Here is an 18,241-nt window from a genome sequence, read left to right on the forward strand (position 1 = left end):
GCCTTGCCAGTTGGGTTCTCGCGGGAGCCCGCAGACCCAATCCCAGCCACGCCTGCGAGCCTGCGCACTGGAGCCTCACCCTGCGCCACCGCCCTCTGCTGGCCTGGCTGGAGCCTGCAGTACCTCCCCTGCTGGCCTTTCAAGGCTATACAGCGCTCCCTGCGGACCCAGCTGACGCCTCCCTGCGGGTCGCTGGTCCACCACCCCGCTGTACATACCCCTTTCCTAAACTAAGCCCTGACGCCAGCAACTCTGAGCCATGCCCACATCTTGAACCACTGACTTTGTTCCCTAGGGATGGCCTCTTGGTTCATACGTACCTCTGACTGTCCCCCTCTACTGAGTCGCAGAGCGGCCAGAGTAGGAGTGGATTTGCAGTGTCAGAGCAGGACAGACAGAGTATTTAGGAACGTTGGACAGGATAGACTACTGCAGAAGTCACTAACCCGTGCCGGAGTGCGAGGTCAGTTGGCTACAGGTCGGTTGAGAGTTTCTGTTCGGATCGTCGGTGCAGGGGCAATTCAGGATGTAAACATTGCCTCAATCCACGAAGCTGGAATCTTTTTATCTTGGTGAGTACATCTGTCTCCATTTGGTCCTGACCCGAGCCATTCTAGCAGATCCATTTCCCTTGAAGTCATGACAAGACCTGCCTGGCTCAGCCCACGGTCGTCAGTGTTGGTCCAAAGAAGACAGCCATATCCTTAAGCTGAAGGCGGACTCAGCAAAAACGGCCACCCTCTGTCCAGGCATGGAGGGGTCAGCTTCCTGCTCTAGGAGTCACTGACAATAGGTAGCTGCCTTCTCTCCATCAGAGTCCTGGTTTTCCCTTAGCAGCCAAGGCACCCTCCAGGCAAGCTGTACCAGTGTCAGGGTAAGATTCCTCTTAAAGACGGACCCCCTTGTCTGATGTATCTTTTGTTTTTCATAGTCTCTAATATCAGAAGTCTGCCGTGGTCACCATTTCACAAACATGAACAGCATGAATGAATTGAAATGTTATGTATACTGTTATATGTCCCTACATAGAAGGCTATCTTAGGGACACACAGAAGAAAGAATTCCCACCCACAGCGTCAGGAAATCCCCGAATGGAGACTAAATGAACACTTGGTCAAAGTGGATCCTGAGGTCTCTATCCACCAACCTTCCACTAAACCACACAATAATCTCAGAGGCCACCAACCCAAAAGGCTTTTCTTGGTTGCTTCTGTGGAAAATTGAAAGAATGATGTAGTATGTTACCAAACTTTCTGCCATGCTTTGGAGGCCTTTTCAAACTCTTGTGTCTAACCAGTCACCAGTAGTGCAAAGAGTCTTGCAGGCCTAAATTTCAATCCCTGCTCTGCTACTGAATAGCTGGTGACCTGGAGCAAGTTACTTCCTAATTTCTGCCTCGGTTTCTTTAAAAAAAAAAAAAAAAAAAAAAAGTCCAGGGGCACCTGGATGGCTCAGTCGGTTAAGCACACTCTTGATTTCAGCTCAGGTCATGATCTCATGGTTCATGAGATTGAGTCCCAGCACAGAGCCTCCTTGGGATTCTCTCTCTCCCTCTCTTTCTGCCCCTCCCCCGCTCATGCTATCTCTCTCAAAATAAATAAACTTAAAAAGAGTCCATAAGGTTGTAAGTGCTTAATGAGACAAAGTACAGAAGCATCCAGCACTGTGTCTGGTGCTAAATCCTGTTTCCCTTTCCCAGAAGGATGGATTCACAGAGTTTGCTAGGGCTGTGGATCTTTCAGAGTTTCTGTGCTGACTGTTTCTATCTCTCATTGTCTGTTTCTCTCTAAGCAAAGGACCTGCTGCAGCCATGGTCTCTATCCTGTTGTGGGTAAGGCTGGATACCCTCCACAAATTAGACCAGGCATATTGATGTTGCGGTCATTCCAAAAGCAGGTCTAGGAGACTAGGTTGCTAATATTCCCTTTCCTTTGGGCTCCAGAACTCAACCTTACAGGACTCTTCACCACACAACCCTTGGTGCTTACTGCAGGCCTGGTCCCAATGTGGTCCTCCAGCCCAGTTCTGCCTCTCGTAGTCCATCCATCCAGGTTCCCTTTCCAGGCTAGCTATGGAGTCTCTTGGTTATCCCCTCTCTGCTCCCCCCACTCCCCCCCCCAGACACCACCTCCTCCTGTCCTGCTTTGCCTGGGGCTCACTACAGATCCCTGGGAAAGCTCAGATGGGGGAATACCAGTGACCAGCACAAAGAGGTAACGCTGACTGTGTCATCTCACAGTCTGCACCCCCACCCCTGGTCTGGACATCCAGGCTCCCTCTTGGATGCACCTGAAGGCCAGCCAAAGACCTGCTTTCTGCTGAGGTGGGGCCCTTCTGCTTCTTTCAAGTACAAGAATTTACTGACAAAATGGCCCCTCATCCCAAGCCATGGGTCTCCAGACACAATCAGAGAGGACCCATGAGGGGCTTCCAGACTCCAGTAAGCAGTGTGCACCTAGGACCTCAGAACCCAAAGGCATGTTTTCACAGTCCGCAAGGTCCACGCTCAAGTCCAGAGTTTTCTAAACTTGGTTTGACCCAGGGAAGAGCACATAACTAAGAATAAGAAACACCGGCAGGAAAGAAAAGAATCTTTTCAGCAACACTACCCTTCCGTCGGATCCGTCACGGCCCAGGCCTCTGCTTGGCAGCCTGATTTATTTTTAGATGATGTTCTTCACACCCAGCGCCACCAAGTGTGAGTGGATGGGGATCGTGAGCTTGGAAGAAGCCATGGGGCCTTTCTGTGTGTTTCTTTCTCTCTGCTTAGCTTTGAGACACTTCACATAAAAGGCTCTATAAAAATAAATTGTGGAAAGTGCAACGCCAATAAAAAGCCCAGTGGGAGCCGAGAACTGTTTTATTTAAAGAGCAGAAGGACACACACTTACCTCGTTGTGAATTCCCCACTGCCCGGTCCCTGAGCCTGGCACATGGTAGATGCCCAATAAATATTAATTGATTGACCATTAGCTGCTGCTCTTCTGTTTGCAGAGTGTCAACCAGCCCATCGTTCCGCAGGCACACACCACACGGAGAGGGAAGGAACCCGGAGGCTTTGACAAGGAGAGTCGCTAAGTTGGCAGGCTCTCCTGTCACCAACTCTTGTACATAAATGCCCGGCCTTCTGCTTCCAGCTCTACTTATTAACAGTAAAATCATGATGTGGCAGAAAGTGAACTGCAAACACTGACAGATTCTAACAGGGGAGCTGGATGGATGCCTTTCAACCCTCATGTATTACCTCTTGGTCTGTGCCAAGCCCTGGGCTCTACAGCAAGAATACAGATGTCATCAGCTGATTGCATCTTATTAGCTAGACAGAATAGGGGGCACACGGAAGACAACGTCTTTGTTTCCTTCCAGTGCCATTCAAGTTCAATATCCAGATGCATTTTTTTCCTGGGCCCATGTATATCAAATCTTGGGCAGGCCCATAACTATGAGCACCCAGAACAGTTCCATTTCAGTGTAAGATTCCCTCTGTCTTCTGATCTGTTAAGCTCTCTGCCCTTGAGGCTGGGACTGCTTTGGGTTGGAAACGGGTATGGGAAATGGACATATCAGTTTCTCCTCCTCACTCAGCTTCACACCCACATCCTACTTTGTAGACCCAGTGCCTGATATCTCTGCAGCTGGAACGCCGCCCTGGGCCCTCTGGGCTCTGCAGGTATTTTGAGTCAGCTGTTTGTGCTGGGAGAGAATCTTGTGGCTTCCCCAACAACTCCCCTGCAAGGTGTCTCCAGGCGCAACTCCATTGCCTGGGTGATGTTGTCTCTGGACAGCTGTTTACAATGCCCTCCCTCTGCTCCCCCACTCCAGAGTACCAATGAGTTTATTTAGTCTGTGCTATGAGTACAGGTGCCAGACAAATGGGTAAGTGGGGGCCAAAATGCCAACTTGATTTTTGTCCCCCGATGAGGGGGTTTGTCAAAGGGAGAAAAGGCCACCTTTGTATAATGTATCAGCCACAGAAGGGGGCTTTTTAGGATTCTCACTGACACACCCTCTGTGTGAGCGGAGGCTCTGACACTCCTCTCTCTCTCTCTCTCTCTCTCTCTCTCTCTCACTCTGGTTGGGTCATGCCTACTTATTTTACAAGAGCTGTAGGCTGTGCCCAACCTGTAGGGCCACTTGACTATAAGAAAAGCTTCCAGGGGCGCCTGGGTGGCTCAGTCGGTTAAGCGGCCGACTTCGGCCCGGGTCATGATCTCGCGGTCCGTGAGTTCGAGCCCCGCGTCCGGCTCTGTGCTGACAGCTCAGAGCCTGGAGCCTGTTTCGGATTCTGTGTCTCCCTCTCTCTCTGACCCTCCCCCGTTCATGCTCTGTCTCTCTCTGTCTCCAAAATAAATAAACGTTAAAAAAAAATATTAAAAAAAAAAAAAAAAAAAAAAAAAGAAAAGCTTCCACATCCTTACCCTACCAAGGGTATGACAATTTATTCCTGGGCAGTCCTTTTTCTCTTTGCTCCCCCACCAGGCTTATTTTTTCTGCCATCACCTCTCACCTTTACACGGCTCAGGCATGGATTAGACACGAAGACTTTTGTCCGGTACGTGCTGGATAGCTAGCTTGTGCGAGCACACTGTGAGTGTCCATGTTCATCGCTATCTTGAGAATGCAGAGATCCCATCCTCCTTGTATAGTCCCATCAAGCAGAATATGCAGAAGAACATGTTGTTCAGCACTCAAGGTCAGGGGCTCTGGGGGTAATCAACCCGGAGCGTCTCCCTTGTAATGAAGAATGTCCAGACAGCAGGCCTTCATCTCCTTGGAATGCTGGCCATGTAGGAAGGAGAGGCTACAGATAGTTGCTAGGCTAGTTACTACATTATAAAAGCTTGCTGCATGTAGATCCCAGCAATGGTTGCTTTGTCCAGTCAGCCACTTACGGACTCCTTGTATGTAAGTTGCAGGTGTAAACCGATGTCTTGACATCTGTGTCTGGGTCGTTTCTTTGGCCTCACTGGACCATCACCCACACTTGGCTTAGAGTCTGTTGAGATGCAGCTACACACCCGTGTGTCCCCCCCACCACCACCACCTCCAACTTCAGGAGACATACATCAAGCCTTATAAATTATTCTCTTAAAGTTCTCTCATACGGGGAAAAGCGCCACCCTCCCTCACAGGTATGGAAGGGAAAATACCATAGCATTCCAACATCTGTTTTCAGGGGAATTGTCCATTCCTGGCCTCCTTACCCTCTAAACCCTTATAGGCTATGGGTGGGTGATCACCAGTGCTGCTGGCTTGCCAGGGGAGGTGACTGGAGTAGTTCACTGAATGAAGAAGGGAGACCGCTGCATGGGGCTGTCCCTCTGCTGCTGCTCCCTTTATATGTTAGCACCTCATAGCACTGTTAGCCTTAGGGTCTGTTCTACAGAAACTCTCGTAGATAAAACCACACCATGGCATTACCTTGAGCCCTCAGTGATGGCGCCCTTTGCAATGGAATTCATGATGATCCCATCTTAATGAAAACATCCTTCTGGGGTACCTCAGATCCAGAGACATCTCAAATTCAGAATGGATAAAACCAAACTGATCACTAAATATGATATTCCTTGATCATCCCCATCCTAGTTGACGGGCCCACCATTCCTTCTGCTCTGGAATCAGCAGTGGTCTCCAAAGTGATCTGATTACTTTTTGTCTCTCCCTATACCAATCCTTCCTCCACCCCACAAACCAGACTAATCTTTCTGATGAGAGTTCTTATTATAACAAACACTGCTGAAAAGCCAAGCTTAGTTCATAATCTGTCCACACCCCGTCCTCGGCTCCTCTCCTGCCTCTCAGCCCCCTGCTTCCTCTGTCTTTATGCTGAATCATTCCCATGCTCTTCAAGGCTTATGCCTCTCCTCTTAGAGGAACATCTTGCTACCCCATTGCAGACCCTCCCCTCAGGTAGCATTAATATTTCCTTCTGGGGAAAAAAAATCCCTTTTCTCTCTACATTACTTTTTTCTATACCATCATTCTAGCACTATTCCCATTGATAGTAACGTGTCTGTGTTTTATCTCCTTCACAAGACACAAGCCCCCAGCGAGTAACTGCCATCCATGGTCATCTCTACCCCCTGCGCCTTGCCCAGAGCCTGCTATATGGTAGGTACTCGGTGAATGTGTGTCAAATGGAAAATGGGGCAGAAACATGTAGAGCTGTTCCGATATTCTTCCTGATTATTTCTCTCTAGGATTGCTTGACTCTGAAGCTGAGTCACTTATTCGGCAGCCGAGATTTGTGTAGCTGAAGGATGAAATTGCAATTTATGAAAAAAAGATATATACTTGAAGTGTCGCAGCAATAGCATGACGTAGATGTACTGTGGGAGAGTCAGACACAGACTGGCGGCAGAAGCTGAGAGCTCTCACTCTTGGTCAATGGATCTATGACTTAATGCAGAACCCGCCCTGCCAGTACGTGGAGCAGCCGCAATATGGTTAAAGCAGAGTTGAGAAAACCATTGTTTTTAATTAAACTTTTTTATTTTGAGGTAATTATAGATTCACATGCAATTATAAGAAACAATACAGATGATCCCCTGGACCTTTACCAGTTTGCTCTAAGGATAACAACTTTATTATTATACAACTAGTATAGTATCACAACCAGGATATTGACATTGATCTATCTCTCAATCAGATAGATTGAGTGTGTGTGTGTGTGTGTGTGTGTGTGTGTGTGTTCTGTTCTATCCAATTTTATCATACGGGTAGGTTTATATATCCAACACCACAGTTGAGATATAGAACCATTACCATCAGGGTCCCTCCTGCTGCCCTTTTATGACCACACTCACATACCTGCCCCCTCTTTCCCTGCTCCCTCCTTGACCTAAGGTAACCACAAATCTCTTCTCCATTTCTAGAACTTCGTCACTTCAAGAGTGTCATACAAATGGAATCATACTGCACACACTTTTGTGACTGGCTTCTTGGCGGAATTCTCCAAAGAACCATCCAAACATGCATAATTCGCCCTTTGGGGTATGGATATACCATGGTTTGTTTAATGATTCGCCTGGTTGAAAAGCGTCTGGATTATTTCCAGTTTGGGGCTATTATAAATAAAGCTTCTCTGAACATTAACATACAGATCTTTGTACGAAAATGTTTCCACTTCTCTGAGATAAATGCCTAATCTCAAGTTCTGAGTCTCATGGTAACTGCGTACTTACTTTTTTATAAGAAACTGCCAAACTATTTACCAGAGTGACTACACCATTTTACAGTCCCACTGGCAATGCATGAGTGGCCCAGGTTGTCCACATCTTCACCAGAATTTGGTGGTGTCACTATTTATTTACCATTCTGATATGTATATAGAGATACCTTATTGTGGTTTGATTTTTGCATTTCCCTAATAGCTAATAAGGTTGAACATCTTTTCCTGTGCTTGCTTGTCACCTGTATATAATCCTCAGGGAAATACCTGTTCATACCTTTGCCTATTTTCTAATTGGATTTTGGCTTTTTACTATTGAGTTTTGAGAGTTCTCTGTATATTCTACATACTAGTCTTTGTTGGATATGTGGTTTGCAAATACTTTCCCCCACCTTTCTTTTTTTTTTTAGAGAGACAGAGAGAGTGCAAAAGAGAATGCATACATGAACAAGAAAGAGGATCAGAGGGAGACAGAGAGAGAGAGAGAGAGAGAGAGAGAGAGAGAGAATTTTAAGCAGATTCCATGCTCAGCATGGAGCCCAGCACAGGGCTCTGTCCCACAACCCTGGGATCATAACCTAAGCCGAAATCAAGAGTCAAATGCTCAACCAACTGAGCCACCCAGACACTCCTGTTTTTTCACCCTTTTAATAGAATCTTTCACAGAGCAAAATACCAATTTATCCATTTTCGTTTTATGTGTCATGCTTTTGATGTCAAGTCTAAGAACTCCTTGCCTAGCCTTCAATCCCAAGGCTTTCTTGTTTGTCTTTGTTTGTTTGTTTTCTGAAAGTCCCATAGTTTTACATTTACATTTAAGTCTGTGATCCACTTTGGGTTCATTTTTGTACAAGTTGTGATGTTTAGGTCAGTCCCTTTTTTTTTTTTTTTTTTTTTTTTTTTTTTGGTCTGTGGATGTCCAAATGTTTCAGCAATATTTATTGAAAGGCTACTTTCTCTCCATTAAATTTCTTCTGCACCTTTGTCAAAAATCAGTTGGAAATATATGTATGGGTTTATTTCTGGGTTCTTTATTCTATTCTATGGATCTGTATGTCTATCCCTCTGCCATACTACACTTAATGAAGGTAGCTATCTAGTAAGCCTTGATGTTGGACACAGCTATTCCTCCCACTTCATTCTACATGTTCAAGATTATTTTAGTTATTTTAGGGCCTGTGACTTTTCAGAACGTATTTTTTATTTATATAAATTATATTTAAAATACAAAATGCATAAAATAAAGTTTAGAAGACGCTTGTCTATATCTATGAAATAACTTGAAGGGAACTTGACAGGAATCCCATTACACCTCTAAATTAAACTTTGTCAGGGAGAATTCACATCTTTGCTAAGTGGACTTGGGAAGCCCGCCTTAGCTCTACAATTTAGTGGTGACCGTGTATATGTTTGGGCAACCTCATACACATGGCGTACTGGCACATAACAGAAGCTTAAGAAATATTTATAGCAGAGAGGAAGGATGGGAGAGCCAAGCAAAGTCTTGAAGAGTGTGCATCCATGCTTTCCAAATCTGGCCATATATACAATCCTCTGCTGAGCTTGATAAAAGGACAGTTCTCTGGTTTTTACCCCAACCCTGCTGGTTTAGAGTCTCCAGGGGTGAGGCCAGTGAAGCTGTATTTTTAACACCCTCTGTAGTTGACTTGACTTAAGTACAGCCAGATTTGAGGATGCTCAATGCAGAAACCAGGCAGGGAAGCAGTTTGCGCTCAGTGGTCTGAGTCCCTTAGGACTGCACTGTCCTTTCCAACATTTGCCCTGAAACAAAGCAAGTAGCAGCTGCAGTCAAGTCCACCCAAGGCAAATTAACATGTTCTTCATGAGATATGGCTCAACTGGGTTAACAGCCCTGGGGGGAAGGGGGGTCCTTTCCCCTAAGGAGGAGGACTAGATTCATTTTGAACCTGTAGGCATCCATTTCTTTTCCAAAAAGGAAATAAGCAACCAGGGTTCAGCAGAGCACAAGCAGTTCCAAAATTGTAAATACTGTTATTTATTCACTTCATTGCATGCTTGATTAATTCCCTAAACTTGACGTCTGTGAAACCATGTAATAGTGCACCGAGGAAGCTGGCTCCAGCCCTGAGTGCATTTGAAACAAAACTGTTCAGATGCCCGGAATTTCTCTTTAATTAATAACAAAACAAGGCAATGGATCTATCAGACTTCTCTCATAAAGAAAACAAGAAATTAGGAATCAAAGCACATGGAGAAGAGTTAGTAAATTAAATTTTAGAACATAGGCTTTTCTAAACCTTTGTATTTGTCTGTTGTCTCTTTTTTTTTTTTTTCTGGTCCAGTCTTTTTATTTTCAACTTAAAATTCGTTATACAAGTAATAAATACAGAAAAGTAAAGGTATTTTTTAACAAAATGTATTCTCTTAATCTATCATCCAACCCCTGGGTGATTTCTACTCCCTCACTACACTAGTCTGTGTGTATGTGCATATGCCTTTCTGTGGATGTCATCAGTACCCCATTTCAACTTGCAACTTGATGTTGTTATACCAAACACTGCTCTAAGTCGTGACTTTCCGTATTTGGTTTATTGTCCTCTTCGCTACATAATATCCCATTATGCTACCATCCCATAATTGTCTCACTTTTCTTTTTCACCATACTGTCTTTAATATCACCATATTTTATTCTATTCAATCTTTTCACCATGCTGACATAACTGTCTTTAACATTACTATATTCTAAGGGATTTTCACCATTTTCAAGTTGTTTTCAGAGACAGCACTCCAATGAACATCTTGAAATATGTGGGTATTTTTTTCTTATTCTGAATTATTCCTTTGGGATAAATTCTGAAGACTGGCGCGGTGAGGTATTGGGCATAAGCATTTATATGGCTTTTGGTATTTCTGATTATACCAATTTCACCCAAATTTTGCCAAAATTGGATAGGATTTTTTTTAATTTTGCAAATGTGAACACAAACTAATCCATTGAGATTATTTTGATTAGACTATATATTTGTCAGGGTGCCTGGCTGGCACAGTCACTTAAGTGTCCAACGTCGGCTCAAGTCATGATCTCATGGTTCAGGGTTCAAGCCTCACGTTTGGGCTCTGTGTTGACAGCTCAGAGCCTGGAGCCCACTTCGGATTCTGGGTCTCCCTCTCTCTCTGCCCCTCCCCTGCTCACACTATGTCTCTCTCTCTCTCAAAAATAAACAAACGTTAAAAAGAACTTTTTTAAACAGAATATGTATTTGTCCACCATTTGCATTTTTATTGTGTACACCGGCTACTGAAATCCTTTATTAATCTATTATAAACTATAATGGGATTTCTAAATATTATAGGTATTAATCTTTATTCACAATTATGTAAGTGCTTCCCCATCCGTTGCACCTATTTCTACATTAATTTTGTCATCGTTGCTGCACAGAAGTTTTTACGTTCTCAATACTGTCAACTCTGTAGTTCTTCCTTGCTATGCTTTTTTATTGCTGTAGGCCAGAAGAAGTGTGTTATTCCTGTGTAGATCTGGTGAGACTTGAATCTGCTTTGACCAGCTTTTCTCTGTGTTGCTTTTTTTTTCCTAATCAAACGGTCTGTAATTGTAATAGATGAAGTGAGATTTGAATCAAATCCTCTTTTCCAGTTATGTGTGTGAAGGCGTCTTCCTTCCCCATGTTGAAATGCTGACTGCCACGTATCCCCTCTTGCGTCATGCTATGCGTGTTCCTTGGCGCACACTGTGTCCACCAGCTAATCCCACGTAATATTAGCTTCTTATTATGGCCGTGGGTATATATCATAATATCTGATAATGCCGGATCTACCACTTTGCTCTTTCTTTTTTATTACATGTTCCCATCTTATTTTTCCTTCATAGAATCTTTAGGATCAGGTTGTGGAGTTCAAAAGGAAAATGTTTTTAAAAGAATCTACAACCATATGGAGTTGCACAGGAGGAACACAGAAAGATGTCAAAACACATTACTCCCATGGCTTTTGAGCCATCTCTCAGCAGATTCCCTTGAGGGAACTGACAGCACTTTGAAGGCCATGGAAACTCCTTCAACCAATGGAGAACTAAAGAGTGGAAACTGGAACACTGCATCTGTCCCAGAAGGTGTGTACCAGGGCAGCAGCGAGACCTCACCCTGGGCTGGCTTATCTTGACATAGGTGGTTGGTTCTCAAATCCTTTCACAAGGGGAAGCCCTTGTGAGCGCACTTGTGCACGCACACACACACACACACACACACACACCAAGCTTTATTGGACATAAACCCCAGAACCGAGGAGAGGTCATGACCACTATTCAAAATGAGTCTCAGAACTGACAGGCATGATCTTCTTGAAGTTAGTTCTCAACTGGGCCAGACCCTCCATTGCATGTTGCCTTCTCGGGGACCCACAGGCTTCTTTCCTGGTTGTAGAGCTTGTGCGTACATTCTCTGGACCAAGGGCACCTGAGGCCTCTTCCATGTGATCACTGTCAAAAGGATGTGCATGCAGAAACCTTGGGTTCTGCCTTGGGTGACTGTCCAACTTTCTCTGTTCACCTAAAACAATAGGCAGCTTTTACTGGTTGGCCTCACCATTTGGCCCTAGCCTTTCCCAAAGAGAACAGTTTAATTGCCTTCTCGATCCCACCAGACAGCAGGGATTGTTTTAGCCTCCTAAGAGAGAAATATTTTGTGAGAGAACTAGTAGGACTCATGACATCTGAGGCAAAGACATGTGTGTTACACAAGTGCATGTGGAACACACATTCTAGAGGAAATGTAAAAATGCACCAAGAGTTCAATCAGACAGATGCAGCATGAATCTGCCCCTTCTGGCTGTGTGATTTTGGGCAAATTAAGTAAGCCTTCTAAGTGCCATTTATAAAAGAGGAATAAGAATATCTTTCAAAGTTGATATGAGGGCTAAATGAAATTATTTATTATCTCATTGTCTAAAAGGACCAAAGAAAATAATCTGTTATATGGTTTTAAAGAATGCATGACTCCATCCATAAGGAAAATCCTCTTTATACCCTCCCCACTTCCAGGATGAAAGAGAGAATATATACAACAGAGATCCTTAATCTTTAGGGGATTGTGGACCACTTAGAGAATTTAAAGAATGTTAAGAGTTGCTTTTTCAAACAAAAAAAAAAAGAGCTGCTTTTTCCAAAAGAAGCATGCAAGTCAATATTCTAACTGTAGAGATGCACAGATGCCTTGAAGCTCATCTGTGGGCTGCTCCAAGAAGCCCAGGCTGAGAGCTCACTTAAGCACTTCCCTGCAGGCCTGCCTTCTATCAGCAGGGTGGGATAAGTGACTGTGGCGGGCCTAGGCCTAATGACATCCCAAGCCACTGTCATAGCAGAGGGCTATTCAGTCTACCCAGATCCTGACACCCTTGCCATGGACCAATACTTCTTCCCGCCCCTCAAGTTAGAGGGCAAGTCTGACAAAGTTGCCCAGTTCTTTGTCTGCACAGAAAAAAAACAAAAACAAAAAAAACACAAAAAACAGTATTGAACGGATTCCTAAGGTTGCACCATCTCACTGGAGAGATAGTCTCCTTTGTGATTTATGACTAAAATGCACTAACACTTCTTGAGTTCTTCCTCACCAGGCAGTGTGCTAAACCTTTGACACCCATTGTCCTCTCTTACAGAATGAGGTAGCTTTTGCTATCTCCATTTGGTAGTCAGCTGAGTCTTAGATGGTTTAAAAGTCGTTTGCTGCAGGTTACCCGCCTAGTAAGTGATGGAGGCAGGCTTGGAGCCTGAGCCCCTCCAACCAAAAAGCCCTATTGTCTCTTCTCTGCTACCTGCTCCAGTCTCCAGAGGAACAGCAGATTTCCTGGGACATTTCATAAGTACTGACACTTGGGGTCCTTACTTGTTTCCCTGTAGGTCCCAAAAGCATTGCTTACCCCATCTTCTCTTAGCTCCCCAGCCCTGAGGAGCCCACTCTGGAAATATTTCCCTCCACATATAAGCCACACCCTGCCTGCTCCACACTTGTATGAATCCATCATTGCATCATCCCCAAAGCCGTCAGTGTCCAACTTTCCCATGGATGGTAGGCACGGTCTTCAAAGCCCCCACGTGATCTCCTCTATGAACTTGTTGCTTCCTATTTCAGATAAGAACCAGTCCTTTAGGCATATTTGAATTTCAAATAGCCACCCACCTTATTAGCTTGCCTGCCATTGTCCTCTGAGAAATCCAGGTCAGTCATTTGTGGTGAAAATGTAGCTATGACACAATGGGCTAAAAGTGAACAAGACTGTCTCAGGTACACCCAAATCTTCATGAGCTGATGCCTCGGTAAGTTTCAAGGTGCCTTGAAAATGTGTTTATATGAAAGTTTCTTGAGTATTTAGCATTTTTAAAATAATGGAACAATTCTCTGTCTCCCTCTCTCTGCCCCTCCTCTCTCTCTTTTTTTTTTTTCTCTCTCTCTCTCTCACACACACACTCAAAAATGAATAAATGTTTAAAACATTTTTTTTTAATTTTTTAATGTTTATTTATTTTTGTGAGACAGAGAGAGATAGAGCACAAGCAGGGGAGGAGAAAAGAGGGAGACAGAATCTGAAACAGGCTCCAGGCTCTGAGCTGTGAGCACAGAGTCCAATGCAGGGCTCGAACTCACAACTCACTTCAGATCATGACCTGAGCTGAAGTGGGATATTTAACCAACTGAGCCACCCAGGCACCCCTAAAAAATTCTTTTAAAGAAAAAGGGGCACCTGGGTGGCTCAGTCAGTTGAGCATCCCACTTTGGCTCAGGTCATGATCTCCAGGTTCATGAGTTCTAGCCCCACGTCAGGCTTTTTGCAGATAGCACAGAGTCTGCTTCTGATTCTCTGTCTGTCTCTCTCTCTCTCTGCCCCGCCCCCCCCCCGCCCCGCACTATCTCTCTCTCTTCGTCTCTCTCTCTCTGTTTCTCAAAAATGAACAAACATTTTTTAAAAATTTTAAATAAGTAAATAAATAAATAATAAAATACTGGAACAACATATATTATAGGCACTTTAACAGAAAGTTGGGTGGGTTTACCAACCTGTCAAGAGTTTAACCTGCTCTGCTCCTAGTCAGAGGATTTTTGTCACATTTACTCTTCCCTCATCTTCATCGGTACAATCTGCCTCCAGCTCTCTGACCCAGTCCCAACTTCTGGTGGCATCCTGAGTTAACAGAATGACTTTCTCGATCAAAAAAGCTCGCTGTGAGCCACAGAGGCTGTTGAGAAGGACTGCACTACAGGGCACCGAGACACTTCTCTGAAATCTATGTAGCCCAAGGGTAGGCAAGAGCACACAAAAGAGGAATGAGCACTTAACAAGCAGCCCTCCCAAAAGACACAGGGCACTGGGCCACATATAGATGGCAGCAGAGGAAGGCCCTGAACATGTGGTCCATGGAATAAAAGAGCTGGGATGATTTATGGCTGTCACTTACCCACTGTGTGACCTTGGGAAAGTCCCAAATGGGAATGACAGTGACCCTATCTTATAGGGTGTTGTCATGGAACATGGGCCGTGGTGAATGCCATGACGAGGTGTGACCCCCCCCGCCGAGGGGATGCAAGGGGAATGAGGTGATGCCCATAGACCATCACCCAGCCAAAGTGGACTGAACACTGAGCCCAGCCTCAGTCCACCCAGAGTGACACCCACCTGAGGGTGCCATCTTCCGGGTCCACAGCCTCCTCCAGGTCTTCCCACTCACTGTCACTCTCACAAGCCTCTTCTGCAGGCAAAGACTCCGAGAGGGCACTCCAAGAACAGAACTGTGGCAAGGGAATGGTCCCCGAATCTGCCTCCAAACATTCTTCACAGAGTAGCTGGCCTTCCCATGCAGAGTTGATGGTAAGATAGGCTTCATTTTCCACAGTGGGAGAAGTGGCTTCAGGTAGATGGCACATGTCCCCTTCGTCATCATCCCTGTCCAATTCAGGACTAGAAAACAGAAACCCACGTGTCTTCCAGCATTGATAAGAAACTCCTCTCCCCATCTTGCCTTGCTTTCAGGATGATCATCACAGCACATCGTAGGAGAGCCAGCCAGGATCCAAACAGCTCCTGCCAGAGACTGTTCTGAACATTGGATAAGATATGGATGGCCCCTGTGCCTGAGGATCCCCTGATTTAATGGGAAGAGTGAGTGGTGAACAAATGTTACAATCCAGGGAGAAAGTGCTATAGGAGCAGCAGCACAGAGCATTATGGGAGCAAGGGGAGCTCCTTACGGAGCCCAGGAGACCATGGGGGACTTGCCAGAGGACATGGCATCAAAAGCAGAGCTATGCCTCAGTTCTGGGCCATGACTTCGGTTCTCGGGAAAGCTTATTAACTTCTCTGGGACCTCAGTTTTCCCATCTGAAAAGTGAGAAGGTCGAGAAATTTAGAGGATTTCTGGGATGCTTAGAATACATAATTCTGGTACATCCGTCCATGGCTCCTGGTGCAGGGTAAGTCCTCAGTAAATAGGAGGGGCTGTTATCGCTACGACTATGAATGCCGTTTCAACAGAGGGGTCAGAGGGAAAGGGCCAAAGCGGGAGGCTGGGAACAACTCAAGCAGGTGACCTTCAAAGCACTCTGTGCAAATATCGAGTCCTTTTCTGAGCGCTGAGAAAGTGCCTATTTGGAAAGGCAGCCAGCTGGAGTGACATTTACTCCCGGTGTGACACAAGAGGCAGATGAACAGTGAGTGGGGCGCATTGTCTGGCGGTGAAGACGCAGTCACAACATGAAGAATAAGCCTTCCAGGGGCTGCCCAAAGGTCACCACACACGCCTTTTGATTAGAAAAAGCAGTCCACACAGACGGCAGAGCATTTTGTACAGTGCTTCAAACATGCAGAGAATGTGCTCAGAAAATATCTGTCGAAAGCCTGGTTAGAGAGGGTGAGTAGGAAAATCTAAAAAAAAATGCACAGGTTTAGCTTTTCACCAAACACGCAAATCCTCATTTATCAGCCTCTGTCCCCACACCCAAAGCAATGGGTTGGCTTTATTATGTGCCCGCTGTCCTCCCTTCCCTTCCTCGAAACGCCTCTTTCTTGTAAACTCAGCTCTGGTGCCCCTCAATAGCTACAGGCCCCCAAACCCCCAGAGAGCCTGTCCTCCTCCCTGGGAGAAGTGGCATGTCTGTCCCAACCTGAGTTTCACTGTCAAAAAGACGTTATTTCTGCTCGGGAGACCTACAGGTATATGTCAATGTGTGTTTCATGTAAATATATGCACATTCACATGCACAAAAAGGAGACTGTATGCTACCAGGAATAAAAGGAGAACACTCACTTTAAGAAAGTAATATTTAAAATCACTATGCACTTTGAGGAAAAATCAGTTTAAAACCTTAAAGCACTTGACCAAATTGTGTAGAAAATACATTTTCTTGTAAACATGGAAGGGGACAATGTGGAAGTTTCATCAGAAAATGGGAAATCCAGCCTGCTGCTGAGGTCCAGCCCACACCACACCCCACCCCGTCCCGAGCAAGAACCTGCCCCCCTCCTCCCTCCAGGCAGAGGACAAGCAGGTGGCAACACGTGCCCACGGGCCACTGCAGTGCCTGATAGTTCACCCCTTACCGCCCGCCACCATCTTCCTCCAATCTTTCTAGTAAGCTCCTTGCAAGAGGTGAGGGGGTCAGAGTGTGTGGAGAGGGCGTGGTAGCCCCTAGGCCAAGTGGAAGCCTTGAATCTGCCATCCCCATTCATTCCTCTGAGTCCAGCATTTAAAGATAACCATTTGGCAGACAGCAAGGCCCTTCACCTGAGGCTCAACCAAAGAAGAGGTGATCTGTCCCCCTACCAAGGGAGCAAATAACATTGCGCCTTCCAAAGTGATGTTCCAGGGAGATGTGACTTGATGTGATTTTTGCCTTATGCCCTAACTTTAGAAATAAACCTTGCATAAGATGCAACTCTAGCCAAGTGCCAAGCCATCCTTCCAGGAGGCACACAGTTCTAACCTTCCTCCATGGAAATATACTGTACTGCTTTATTAACATGCTTTCTAAAGATCTACTGCGATATGGCAGTCTCCAGATATACAATTGTAAAAGAAAAGAGAAAGGAAGGAAGGAAAAGTAAAACCTCATCTTCTATGAGTACTCTGGGCTTGCTGGGGTGCCGGCAGCCACCTGGCTTTAAGAGTAGCCACCTGGTAGACGGTAAATTCTGGCAGTTTGCTGGGAATTTCAGTTGACAGGACCTGTTCTTTAGCTGGAAATAATTCAAGAAAGAGAAAGAAACTGACTTGTGTTAAGTTCCCGCTGCGAGCCAGGAGCCAGGCGCTGTGATAACACTCTGCCTGTGTTACTTCTTTTGACCCGCGAGGTGCCCTGTGGGGCTGTTGTGGTCTTTGTTTACATTTGAGAAACCTCAAGCTCGGAGAAGTCAACACTCCAGGCACACACAGTATGTGGTAGAGCTGAAGCCAAGGCTAGACAGTCAAGGAGTCCTTGCTCTTTTTGTTCTAAACTGCAGAAAGAGCAGTTGCCTGGGACAGCCACCTCAGAACTGAGGTACAGACACTCCTAAAAGGCATCTGTGAAGAGCCACAACCCCACCAGGAACTGGTGGAATGTGTTCAGAGACGGCTGGGCATGTGTCGTGCTTCTCTTCCCATAGGAGACAGTCACTATATATGCATCTAGAGCAAGCTAGTGTCCCATTAGAGGAGAAGCTAACGTGGTTTGAGTCCTTCCTTCAGAGACAGAGAAAGGTCCCTGAATAGGGGGAAGAAAACATGGTAAAAGTGAAGTAAGGAAATGTGAGAAGACAGAGCATCGTCATTACCAGGACCATCACAGGAAAGGTCAAGTGCAAAGGGGAGGTGTTGACCATGGAGGGAGCCAGGACAGAGAAACAGTAAGACTGTCCTACTTGTGGCTCCCTGGACCACATCGGCCTGGACAACAAGCATGGGGCAGCAACCACAACCAACTGAATATCAAAAGCGCTCCCAGAATGTTCTGGAAAAGCCCTCAGGATTCTTGTGTAACTCTAGGAGAGAAAAACCCCCTCCAAAGATGGAATATTTTGGACACCGGGTACACCCTTTCAAGTAGG

At 45.5% G+C, this 18,241-nt stretch overlaps 2 protein-coding genes and 1 long non-coding RNA gene across 9 annotated transcripts in view; 1 reads left to right on the forward strand and 2 right to left on the reverse strand.

The window, feature by feature from the left end:
* Nucleotides 1-3,008, reverse strand: part of PTPN20 (protein tyrosine phosphatase non-receptor type 20) — a 121,269-nt gene extending 118,261 nt beyond the window's left edge. The window contains exon 1 of the mRNA XM_058696957.1: nucleotides 2,892-3,008. The gene's annotated coding sequence lies outside the window, so the exon portion shown is untranslated. The remainder of the gene's footprint in view (nucleotides 1-2,891) is intronic.
* On the forward strand, nucleotides 93-16,462 carry LOC131492979 (uncharacterized). Its single transcript, XR_009252383.1, has 4 exons — nucleotides 93-572; nucleotides 6,037-6,111; nucleotides 11,043-11,282; nucleotides 15,191-16,462. It is a non-coding gene; the product is annotated as an uncharacterized LOC131492979 (long non-coding RNA).
* The window catches only part of FRMPD2 (FERM and PDZ domain containing 2), a 107,314-nt gene continuing 95,940 nt past the window's right edge, over nucleotides 6,868-18,241 (reverse strand). For 3 of the 7 annotated variants that reach the window (XM_058696948.1, XM_058696947.1, XM_058696949.1), the window contains 3 exons: nucleotides 14,837-15,118; nucleotides 14,221-14,344; nucleotides 6,868-11,718 (listed from right to left, as the gene is read on the reverse strand). In XM_058696948.1, the coding sequence (XP_058552931.1) occupies nucleotides 14,272-14,344; nucleotides 14,837-15,118 (355 nt within the window). In that variant the 3' untranslated portion in view covers nucleotides 6,868-11,718; nucleotides 14,221-14,271. Of the gene's footprint in view, nucleotides 11,719-14,220; nucleotides 14,345-14,836; nucleotides 16,082-18,241 lie in introns of those variants that run through there. The other 4 variants (XM_058696953.1, XM_058696951.1, XM_058696950.1 and 1 more) reach the window with 3 other exon arrangements.

This window comes from Neofelis nebulosa, chromosome 13 (assembly GCF_028018385.1).
Source record: "Neofelis nebulosa isolate mNeoNeb1 chromosome 13, mNeoNeb1.pri, whole genome shotgun sequence".
In the NCBI taxonomy this organism is placed as follows: domain Eukaryota; kingdom Metazoa; phylum Chordata; class Mammalia; order Carnivora; family Felidae; genus Neofelis; species Neofelis nebulosa.